Source organism: Coregonus clupeaformis, unplaced genomic scaffold (genome assembly GCF_020615455.1).
Source record: "Coregonus clupeaformis isolate EN_2021a unplaced genomic scaffold, ASM2061545v1 scaf1181, whole genome shotgun sequence".
Classification (NCBI taxonomy): Eukaryota; Metazoa; Chordata; class Actinopteri; order Salmoniformes; family Salmonidae; genus Coregonus; species Coregonus clupeaformis.
The window spans coordinates 66,255-78,463 of record NW_025534635.1 but is presented as its reverse complement, the minus strand read 5'-3'; the positions used below and the strand labels follow the sequence as shown (position 1 = coordinate 78,463).

Below are 12,209 nucleotides of genomic sequence, written 5' to 3'. Positions count from 1 at the left end.
TTAACTGGGTTAGGGTTAGACCATTTAACTGGGTTAGGGTCAGACCATTTAACTGGGTTAGGGTCAGACCATTTAACTGGGTTAGGGTTAGACCCATTTAACTGGGTTAGGGTTAGACCCATTTAACTGGGTTAGGGTTAGACCCATTTAACTGGGTTAGGGTTAGACCCATTTAACTGGGTTAGGGTTAGACCATTTGACTGGGTTAGGGTCAGACCATTTAACTGGGTTAGGGTTAGACCACTTGACTGGGTTAGGGTTAGACCATTTAACTGGGTTAGGGTTAGACCCATTTAACTGGGTTAGGGTCAGACCATTTAACTGGCAGCCCCCCAAATAACACACACAACAACAACCCATCAAACATGTCACCGTAGCTACGGGTCAGGAGGCTCTACCTGACCTTGGGATTTGACCAGGAAAGCCTCTTTAGGTCTAGAACATTCTTGGGCCCAGAGTTTTTCCCTGGTCATGTCACAGTCAGGAAAACATCCAGGTCTGAGTCATTAGATACTAAATAAACACAGATATGAGGCCGAGAGAGAGAGTCATCTGAAAGCAGGCTGATGAGACTGTATGACACAGATCACATTAGTCAGGAGAAACTCCAGCCAGCACAACCGCAGACGGATGTAGCACACAGTTGTCTGAAAGCAGAAAGAAGCCCACGGTCCTCTTGTTGTGGTGTTATGACACAGGTCTACACACTGAGGTCCCAGTCAGCCAGTCCCAGTCAGCCAGTCCCAGTCAGCCAGTCCCAGCCAGCCAGCCAGTCACAGCCAGCCAGTCCCAGCCAGCCAGTCCCAGCCAGCCAGTCCCAGCCAGCCAGTCCCAGTCAGCCAGTCCCAGTCAGCCAGTCCCAGCCAGCCAGTCCCAGCCAGCCAGTCCCAGTCAGCCAGTCCCAGTCAGCCAGTCCCAGTCAGCCAGTCCCAGCCAGCCAGTCCCAGTCAGCCAGTCCCAGTCAGCCAGTCCCAGTCAGCCAGTCCCAGTCAGCCAGTCCCAGTCAGCCAGTCCCAGTCAGCCAGTCCCAGTCAGCCAGTCCCAGCCAGCCAGTCCCAGCCAGCCAGTCCCAGCCAGCCAGTCCCAGTCAGCCAGTCCCAGTCAGCCAGTCCCAGTCAGCCAGTCCCAGTCAGCCAGTCCCAGTCAGCCAGTCACAGCCAGCCAGTCAGTCAGTCACAGTCTGGTGCTGCTGGCCTGGCAGCCTGGCAACATGACTATGGTCCTCTCGCTAGCAGAGTGAAGTAACTCACTGTGTTTGTGTCCTTCTGGTGAATCTGCTGCATAGTGTGACTCAGTCTACTGACTCTACAGCAGGGTTTCTCAAACTGGGTCCCGGGGCCCCCCCTGGGGCCCCCCCTGGGTGCACCTTTTGGATTTTGCTCTAGCACCACACAGCTAATTCAAATAACCAATTCTTGATGAGTTGGTTATTTGAATCAGCTGTGTAATTCTAGGGTGAACACTAAAACGTGCACCCAGAGGGGACCCCGGGACCCAGTTTGAGAAACCCTGGACTAGAGGACACACCCCCCTCTGACTTTAGAGGACTGACGCACACATTGTGACTCAGCTTGACTGAATCAAGGGGACACACCCACCACACATGTCATGTGCATACACAAACAGTGTGTTCTCTACCCACCACTGTTCCCTAGTGTACACTTCTGGTATCACAACTCAGATGATTTAGTCTCTTCCCACAGCCACTGGCAAGCGAGACTACAAGTTAGAATATAAATCAGACATTTTTTATAAATCTATAGTATATTTGACCAAACTCAGTAAAGCTGAGCTGGCTAGGTCATACCTTTGAACAGGAGCCCATATGATCAGTATGATTCAGCGTGTATACAGCTGAGAGCTCAGACTGACCTCTCTCTCTCTCGCTCTCTCCCATTCATCATTTTAAATTAATTATTTTATCATTAGAATGATGTGCTGTAACTGCTACATATTGTTTCTAATGAGCGATTGAGCATGAGCACTTAAAATAAATAATACATGAGTATTTCTCTCCCCATCTCCCTCTTCAAGAGTTTTTCCAAGAGATTTTAATAGTAGTAGAATCACCTACTGAAACGTATTGTTTCTAATGACTAATCGATGGGTTCATTTTAAATGATGAAATATTAATAATATTTCTTTCTCCCTCTCCATCTCATCTCCCCCTCCCTCCCTTTCTCTCTCTCTCTCTCTCTCTCTCTCTCTCTCTCTCTCTCCTCTTCCAGGCTGTCTGTTCTTCCTGTGCCTGGGCATCATGTATATGTTCCGCTCCAACATGTACTTTGCTGCCCCGTTCCAGGAGAAGATAGTGATCGGTATCTTCTTCATCGGAGCCATCCTGTGTCTCTCCTTCTCCTGGCTCTTCCACACCGTCTACTGCCACTCCGAGGGCGTCTCGCGCGTCTTCTCCAAGTAAGACCATGGTTATATTTTCCTTGCATATACAGTGAGGGGGAAAAAAGTATTTGATCCCCTGCTGATTTTGTACGTTTGCCCCACTGACAAAGACATGATCAGTCTATAATTTTAATGGTAGGTTTATTTGAACAGTGAGAGACAGAATAACAACAAAAAAATCCAGAAAAACGCATGTTAAAAAAATTTTTATAAATTGATTTGCGTTTTAATGAGGGAAATAAGTATTTGACCCCCTCTCAATCAGAAAGATTTCTGGCTCCCAGGTGTCTTTTATACAGGTAACGAGCTGAGATTAGGAGCACACTCTTAAAGGGAGTGCTCCGAATCTCAGTTTGTTACCTGTATAAAAGACACCTGTCCACAGAAGCAATCAATCAATCAGATTCCAAACTCTCCACCATGGCCAAGACCAAAGAGCCCTCCAAGGATGTCAGGGACAAGATTGTAGACCTACACAAGGCTGGAATGGGCTACAAGACCATCGCCAAGCAGCTTGGTGAGAAGGTGACAACAGTTTGTGCGATTATTCGCAAATGGAAGAAACACAAAAGAACGGTCAATCTCCCTCGGCCTGGGGCTCCATGCAAGATCTCACCTCGTGGAGTTGCAATGATCATGAGAACGGTGAGGAATCAGCCCAGAACTACACGGGAGGATCTTGTCAATGATCTCAAGGCAGCTGGGACCATAGTCACCAAGAAAACAATTGGTAACACACTACGCCGTGAAGGACTGAAATCCTGCAGCGCCCGCAAGGTCCCCCTGCTCAAGAAAGCACATATACAGGGCCGTCTGAAGTTTGCCAATGAACATCTGAATGATTCAGAGGAGAACTGGGTGAAAGTGTTGTGGTCAGATGAGACCAAAATCGAGCTCTTTGGCATCAACTCAGCTCGCGTGTTTGAAGGAGGAGGAATGCTGCCTATGACCCCAAGAACACCATCCCCACCGTCAAACATGGAGGTGGAAACATTATGCTAAGGGGGTGTTTTTCTGCTAAGGGGACAGGACAACTTCACCGCATCAAAGGGACGATGGACGGGGCCATGTACCGTCAAATCTTGGGTGAGAACCTCCTTCCCTCAGCCAGGGCATTGAAAATGGGTCGTGGATGGGTATTCCAGCATGACAATGACCCAAAACACACGGCCAAGGCAACAAAGGAGTGGCTCAAGAAGAAGCACATTAAGGTCCTGTAGTGGCCTAGCCAGTCTCCAGACCTTAATCCCATAGAAAATCTGTGGAGGGAGCTGAAGGTTCAAGTTGCCAAACGTCAGGCTCGAAACCTTAATGACTTGGAGAAGATCTGCAAAGAGGAGTGGGACAAAATCCCTCCTGAGATGTGTGCAAACCTGGTGGCCAACTACAAGAAACGTCTGACCTCTGTGATTGCCAACAAGGGTTTTGCCACCAAGTACTAAGAAATGTTTTGCAGAGGGGTCAAATACTTATTTCCCTCATTAAAATGCAAATCAATTTATAACATTTTTGACATGCGTTTTTCTGGATTTTGTTGTTATTCTGTCTCTCACTGTTCAAATAAACCTACCATAAAAATTATAGACTGATTATTTATTTGTCAGTGGGCAAACGTACAAAATCAGCAGGGGATCAAATATTTTTTTCCCTCACTGTACCTGACTCCAGACTGCACCACGTGTGTTGATAGCAGAACCAGTGTCAAATACTTTCATTGGGCCTATTCGGGGTACACTTGATTTGTCTTGAGTTTGCATTTTTGGGACTATTCCATTGTTTCTATTGGTTGAAGCATTCGATGGAGCAGATGTTTCGTCATCGGTCTAACCTCGGGCTCCCGAGTGGCGCAGCGGTCTAAGGCGCTGCATCTCAGTGCTTGAGGCGTCACTACAGACCCCCTGGTTCGATTCCAGGCTGTATCACAACCGGCCGTGATTGGGAGTCCCATAGGGTTGCGCACAATTGGCCCAGCGTCATTCGGGTTTGCCGGTGTAGGCCGTCATTGTAAATAACTATTTGTTCTTAACTGACTTGCCTAGTTAAATAAAGGTTCAATAAAAATAAATTAAAAAAACCCCTCTCTCTCTCTCTGTCAATAAAACGAAATATATCAGTTTCAAATTGCTTTATTGGCATGACGTAACAATGTACATATTGCCTAAGCGTACTTTGGAAAAGGAATGATTGATTAACAATGTATTTCTTTCGTCCAGGTCATTCATCTGTCTCTCTCTCTCTCCAGACTGGACTACTCAGGCATAGCCTTCCTGATCATGGGCTCCTTTGTCCCCTGGCTCTACTACTCGTTCTACTGCTCTCCCAACCCCAGGCTGATCTACCTGGTAGTCGTCTGTATACTAGGAGTCTCTGCCATCGTTGTCTCGCAGTGTGACTTCTTCGCTAAGCCACAGTACCGCGGCGTCAGAGCAGGTCAGTCACCGTGTGTGTGTGTGTGTGTGTGTGTTTATGTGTGCTTTTGTTTTGTAATCTAATAATTTTAGTTTTATCAAGACTGGGATCTCCTCCACCTCTTCCTCCTCATCTCCCTTCCACGTGCCAGGCTGCCCCCAGAGGTTATCTGGCCTCAGACTGGCAGTCTTTTCTCCTCCCCCCCCTCCCTGCTCCCCCCCCCCCCTCTCTCCCCTCTCCCCCTCCTCCCACACAGACACACACACGCTGTCCCTCCTCTTTGTGTTTTATGGAGCCCATTTAAACTGGTGCTCATCAGTCCTCTGTGCCGTTTCTGGGGTTGTTAGTCCCAGCGGCCCGGTGCCAGACCCAGGGACGTGTCTGGGTTATGACCAGGTGGCTGCCAGGCAGGGTAGGACAGGAGGGTCACTCCCTTTACCACTCTATCTCTTCCTGTCTTTTCCTCTTCACTTTTCTGTCCGTCTTCCACTTTCTCACTCTCTCTCCCTCTTATCATTCTCATTTCTTTCCTTCCTTCCTCTCGCTCTCTCTGGGAACAGTGGACAGTCATGTGTAGCGAGGCCTTATGTAATATCAGTGAAATAAACAGAAAGAGCTCAGTGTGAGTAGAGTGAGGTGTCAGGTGTAACCACTCAGGTGTGTACAAGCCCCTGGCTGTCTCTCCAGAGGACGCTTTGGGACGATGTTTCTACACGCATGTCTCTCTGTCTCAGGTGTTGGTTTCTGTCATTCTGTTTTGGTCTGTAGCTGTCTTCTGTATTAACCCCTGTCTGTCTGTCTGTCTGTCTGTCCGTCCCCAGGAGTGTTTGTAGGTCTGGGTCTGAGCGGTGTGGTCCCCACCCTGCACTTTGTCATCACCGAGGGCTTGCCGAGAGCCACTACTATGGGTCAGATGGGCTGGCTCCTCCTCATGGCTACGCTCTACATCTCTGGAGCCTGCATCTATGCAGCACGGATCCCAGAGAGGTTCTTCCCAGGGAAATGTGACATCTGGGTGGGTAGAAGTAGAGGACCTCTGGGCTTGGACACACCAATGGGGACTGCATGCAGGAACTCACACACACACACGGACAACTTGGACACACACACACTCTCTCACACACTGGAGTTAAATATAGCTTTTTGGCTATTTTGTGTGGGCTGATTGATCCCAGATGTGTATGTTTGTTTTGGGTTTGAGGAAACAGAGATTGGGCAACCTTTTCCTCTCTCTCTCTCTCTCTCTCTCTCTCTCTCTCTCTCTCTCTCTCTCTCTCTCTCTCTCTCTCTCTCTCTCTCTCTCTCTCTCTCTCTCTCTCTCTCTCTCTCTCTGTCTCTGTCTCTGTCTCTGTCTCTGTCTCTGTCTCTGTCTCTGTCTCTGTCTCTGTCTCTGTCTCTGTCTCTGTCTCTGTCTCTGTCTCTGTCTCTGTCTCTGTCTCTGTCTCTCTCTCTCTCTCTCTCTCTCTCTCTCTCTCTCTCTCTCTCTCTCTCTCTCTCTCTCTCTCTCTCTTCTCTCTTCTCTCTTCTCTCTTCTCTCTTCTCTCTTCTCTCTTCTCTCTCTCTCTCTCTCTCTCTCTCTCTCTCTCTCTCTCTCTCTCTCTCTCTCTCTCTCTCTCTCTCTCTCTCTCTCTCTCTCTCTCTCTCTCTCTCTCTCTCTCTCTCTCTCTCTCTCTCTCTCTCTCTGCTGAAGGTAAGTTGTTATGAATTGAGGACATTGTATAGGGCAGTGGTTAGGTCATTTAGTCCGACCGTACCATCCTTTAAACCCCGTCACGTGTGACCGTGTCTTGTCCCCTGCCCTGCCGTTCCCCTCCATTAGCACCCAGCTGGAGAGGGGACAGGCCTGGGAGAGCTAGCTCAGATCAGTGCCGTCAGGCTGGGCCTCGCTGCCCCTCTCCCCCCTTCTCTGGTCCTCAGCTGGATGGTGGCTTCAATACCTACTCTGGAACAGTATGTGTACTTTAGGCTGCGTCTCAAATGGCACCCTAATCCCTATGTAGTGCACTACTTTTCACCAGCACCTCTAGGGGGACAGTAGTGTACTACAGGTAACTGCCTAAATAAAGGAACCATAATATAATATGCCATTTAGCAGACGCTTTTATCCAAAGCGACTTACAGTCACGTGCATACATTTATACATATGGGTGGTCCCGGGGATCGAACCCACTACCCTGGCATTACAAGCGCCATGCTCTACCAATTGAGCTACAGAGGACCACATAAAGTGTCTTAATAGGGCGTTGGGCCACCACCAGCCAGAACAGCTTCCATGCACCTTGGCATAGATTCTACCAGTGTCTGGAACTCTATTGGAGGGATGTGAAACCATTCTTCCACCAGTCATTGCATCATTTGGTGTTTTGTTGATGGTGGTGGAAAACGCTGTCTCAGGCGCCGCTCCAGAATCTACCGTAAATGTTCAATTGGGTTGAGATCTGGTGACTGAGACACACACACACACACACACACACACACACACACACACACACACCCTTTAAACCCCCTATGCTCCTTTGAGACTCCTCTTTCAAAGTCACTGAGATCTCTTCTTCTAGCCATGGTAGCCAAAATAATGGGCAACTGGGCATTTTTCTACATGACCCTAAGCATGATGGGATGTTTTAATTTCTTAATGAACTCAGGAACCACACCTGCGTGGAAGCACCTGCTTTGTATCTGTCATCCCTTTAATGTTACCTTTGTTTTGGCAGTTCCATAGGGAATAGGGTGCCATTTGGGACACGGGCTGTGTAGTGGGTGGGGGGTTATTACCCACTCCGGAACAGTGTGTTACAGTGCTTTAGGACCGTACTGTGTGTGTGTGTGTGGGGGGGGGGGGGGTTATTACCTCACATTCTTTACATCTGTCCTTGAGATGGTTGATAGTCAGCCCCAACATGAACCCTGTGTTACCCACGTAGAAAGGAGGAGAGGACTGGGAAAAGGGCCATCATGTTACATCACTGAGTTAGATGGGCAATGTAGCGTGGCAGGTATTTGGTCTACACCAACTCCTTACACCCACACACACACACACACACACACACACACACACACACCCTCTGTAGTCTGCTCCAGGTGTTTTCATGGATGTGTAGGAAGACATAACAGAATGCCTCCTCCCCTAATCCCTCTTTTGGGAATGTGTGGAATCCTGACAGTTATTCCTCAATCACGGTTCTCTTCTTGAAATGTCCTCATTCAGACTAATGCAGCGTTTCCCAAACTCTGTCCTCGGGACCCCAAGGGCTGCACGTTTTGGTTTTTGCCCTAACATTACACAGCTGATTCAAATGATCAAAGCTTAATGATGAGTTGGTGATTTGAATCAGCTGTGTAGTGCTAGGGCAAAAACCAAAACGTGCCCACCCTTGGGGTCCTGAGGATTGCGTTTTGGGAAACCCTGGACTAATGCTTCCTGTGTCTTAGGGGGACACCTGGATGTACGGCTGACTGTGTGGACCATCTTTATGTACATGGAGCTATGGGCTATTTTAGAGACGCCATCTCTGATCCTCAGAGCACATTAATGTTAACCTGGTCCTGCTTGTTCCCTTGTCGACTCCATGGCTGTCCTTGTCAAGCTAAACATGACAATGAGTGAAGGAGTTGACTTGGCACACGCAGGCTGGTACTCCGGCTACACTAATGTAGGCCTATCCGTGACCTAGCAACCATAGCAGAGGCTAAATCAGAACTAACTGAAATCTTCACTGATCATCTCTCTCTCTCTCTCTCTCTCTCTCTCTCTCTCTCTCTCTCTCTCTCTCTCTCTCTCTCTCTCTCTCTCTCTCTCTCTCTCTCTCTCTCTCTCTCTCTGTCTCTGTCTCTGTCTCTGTCTCTGTCTCTGTCTCTGTCTCTCTCTCTGTCTCTCTCTCTGTCTCTCTCTCTGTCTCTCCCTCTCTCTCTGTCTCTCCCTCTCTCTCTGTCTCCCTCTCTCTCTCTCTCTCTCTCTCTCTAGTTCCACTCTCATCAGTTGTTCCACATCCTGGTGGTGGCGGGAGCGTTCGTCCATTTCCACGGCGTGTCCAACCTGCAGGCGTTTCGCTACGCGGCCGGGGCGGGATGTGAGGTGGACAATGCCCTGTGAAGCTCCTGCACGCCACGCCGACACACCACCAGGGGGAGACACACACACACACACACACACACACACACACACACAGACACGGGAGACTGATGAACGCTCATATACACACACACACACACTGGAGACACAAACACTGACTCCCCCGTAGCGACCCGTCTCTCTTTGTACAGGATACCCCTTAGAGGACACATGAAAAAAAAGACAAGGTTTTCTTTTCAGTTGGAAAAAATGACCTACGTCTCATTTGTTTTTCTCCTCTCTCCATCTTGTTTTGATTAACTGCATCAAGGGTTTTTTGACATTTTGGAGACTGGTCCCCCCCCCCCCCTCAAAAAAAGAAGTAGTGTGAATTTTGAGTAATCTGTTGACGTGATCATGGTTGTTATGATTATCATAATTCTAAACGTGCTCACGGTGCAAAGCAAGAAAACTATTAAATGGTGGGGGTTTCTTAATGCCATGGTGGTGGGGGTTTCTTAATACCATAGTAGTGGAAGGAAGGAAAACATTACAAAAAAAGAAAATACTTTTTTTTTTCATGAAAAGGGTGGGCATGGAGTGGGGGTTGGGGAGGCTAGCCGCTTTTCAACGTTTTTCATGTATATAAGATTTCTAAATTGGGGTTATATAGATTTGTATTAAATATATATCATAAAAAAATAAAAAAATGTAATAAGATAATTACGAGATATTGAAGAAAACAAATCTGGAAAGATGATGTGGCAACAACCAAGAAACCACCATTATGTATAAACCAGTCATTTGACCAGAGGGGGGAAGTAAGGGGTGAATATAGGAGAACCACACACTGTTGAAGGGAGCTATCGCACAAAGAGTTGAGACGTGTGAAGGGGAGAGGGAGATCAACTTCATAACGAGGGAGGCGGGTCGGCAATCTCCCCGGCGCTACAAGGGTTAAACCCTAGGGTGGAAATACGACCCGTGATTGGCTGAAGTAGAGCCCCAGTTGACAAATCAGGTGCGGAAGTCTGTTCATATTCTTTTCAAAAATATCTTGACGTCTAGCTACTTTGTCTCATTCCGTTAGACCGTGACATCTAGTGCGTCATCCCAACAGTCAACATGACCCTTCCTTCCTAACATTAGAAACCAACGTCAGGGTGCATCCAAAATGGCACCCTATTCCCTATATAGTGCACTACTTTTGACCAGAGCCCAGCATAGGTCAAACGTAGTACACAATATAGGGAATTAGGGTGCCGTTTCTGATGCATTTTAGTTTCTCGAACCCTAAGTGAAACCAACATCATCAGTGAGAAGCCAGTGTCTATCCCCTTATCAAGTGAGCCTAGACTCTTTTTTTTTTTGGTCTGGCATAAAGTGACTTTGTACTACGTTTTGTGTAAATTGTGTGATTCATTGACTTTAAGACTACGTCCCAAATGGTACCCTATTCCCTATATAGTGCACTACTTTTGACCAGGTAGTGCACTATATAGGGAATAGGGTGCCATTTGGGAGGGAATAGGGTGCCATTTGGGACCCGGAAATAAAAACAGATCAATATTTCAGAACAGAAAATGCATCTCAAAATGTTTGATTATTATTTTGTATGCTATTATTTAGTTAAATATTCATCACCACAGGCTTTAAGTTCATTTGTTCTTTCTTTCTCCACAACCGTTGCGATTGTCTGTTTTTTGGGAGGTTTTCTATTCTCTTTTAAAGGGTGTGTATGTGATTGAAAAGATTGAAACATGTAATACCAGATTGACTTAGAGGGGCGTCACAATCACTGTCCTGTTTCTACGGTGAGGCTCTGGGTATCTGTTTGGAGCTTTGTGTATTAGGGCTCGATTCAATCCATTGCCGAAGTTCGGCGCTATAGCGCGATTTGAAATTTAAAAGCAATCTTCCCGCGGAGACTGCATTCGTGGTAAACGCTGCATATGTCGGCTCAATGGGATGTGAACTTCGGCGATATGTATTGAATTGAGCCCTTAGTTAATGTGTATCAGATCTACTTTCTAGACATGCATCTATGCCACGGTGCATAGCCGTGCTGAGGCTGAGAGCCTTCTCTCTCCACTTCAGATTCATCCGCCACACACCCGCTCAGTCTAACTGCTTCTGTACCTGTCGCTCAAGCTATAACACTAACAGACATGTATTCGTTGTGAAGATATACATGCGGTGCATTTGAGACCTTGATCTCAGTTTCACTAGAGAACCTAGCTTGGTTGCCAGGTCAGTATGTGCTTTAGCCAACCAATGCCATAAAATTGAAAGTCAGAAGTTTGCTTAAGCCTGTACAGGTCTGGCAACTAGGCTAGACCAGACGGTGGTGTCAGATCTCAACTCCTCGACAACACATAGAGTTATATGGAGTGCTTCATTTGATCCTCTATTGGAGTTAAAAAGCTTATATAAACATAATCAGGGAGGCAGTTTCCACTCTTGACTCTTTTAGGAGGAAGGAGATTTTCCCCCTTCTGTCCTTCTCTTGGGTTTGGGTCCTTGATAGCCTGGTCCCAGATCTGTTTGTGCTATCTTGCCAACTTATTGTCAGACTGTGACCATAGGAGTTGGCTAGATGGCACAAAGAGATCTGGGACCAGGCTAGGTCCTTAATGCTCTGTGTTGAGACTATAGATTTCTTAACTTATCAATCTTCAGCCCAGAGTTACGAGGCCTTCGTTTCATTGTGACAGTTCAACAGAAAAAACAATAGGAAAATGGCTGTTTTTGTTTTATTTATTTTAAATTTAATTTCTTTATTTTTGTGTTTAGTTTTTCTTTTGGGAAGTGCATATTGTTTGTTGTTGAAGCACACGTCCAGTGGTGACAGTGTGATTGCAATAGGCCTTTATATCTGCTGTGTTGTTCTAATAAAAGGTTTTGGATTCTGTGAAAGTTTGATGTATTTATTTGGCTTTGTGATGTCTAATACTTTATGGTGATGTCTTGAGGTGCATTTCAAACGACATTTATTGTGGGATTTTATTATCAGGCATTCCTTTTTTATTGTGCACAGTTTTCTGTAGTGGCATGGGTTTTTTACTGTAGTTTTCCAGCCAGTTTGTACGGCTGCATGATATTTCATTAGACTGTTGCCATCTAGTGGTGAAATGAGGTATAACAATTTGTCTACCTTCTGAGGCCTGCATCCATTTCAAATACTGTGGCTCCATCTCAATTTGTCTTTCCACAATACCTCTCCAATCTCCTGGCCTCCTTCTCAACAGTACTGGAAAAGGTCAACACTCCATCCCCTCTGACCTTTTCCAATAGGTTTTGAGGAATTGAGGAAGAGCCTGTGCATTACTGTTCCATGGCATGCAAGTCT

The 12,209-nt window shown here is 46.8% G+C and overlaps 1 protein-coding gene across 1 annotated transcript in view; it reads left to right on the top strand.

Moving 5' to 3' along the window:
* Nucleotides 1–11,771, top strand: part of LOC121555028 (adiponectin receptor protein 2-like) — a 51,817-nt gene extending 40,046 nt beyond the window's left edge. Inside the window, exons 4-7 of the mRNA XM_045217693.1 lie at nt 2,229–2,415; nt 4,643–4,830; nt 5,631–5,824; nt 8,774–11,771. Of these exons, the coding sequence (XP_045073628.1) occupies nt 2,229–2,415; nt 4,643–4,830; nt 5,631–5,824; nt 8,774–8,902 (698 nt within the window). The 3' untranslated portion in view covers nt 8,903–11,771. The remainder of the gene's footprint in view (nt 1–2,228; nt 2,416–4,642; nt 4,831–5,630; nt 5,825–8,773) is intronic.
* The last annotated feature ends 438 nt before the right edge of the window (nt 11,772–12,209 follow it).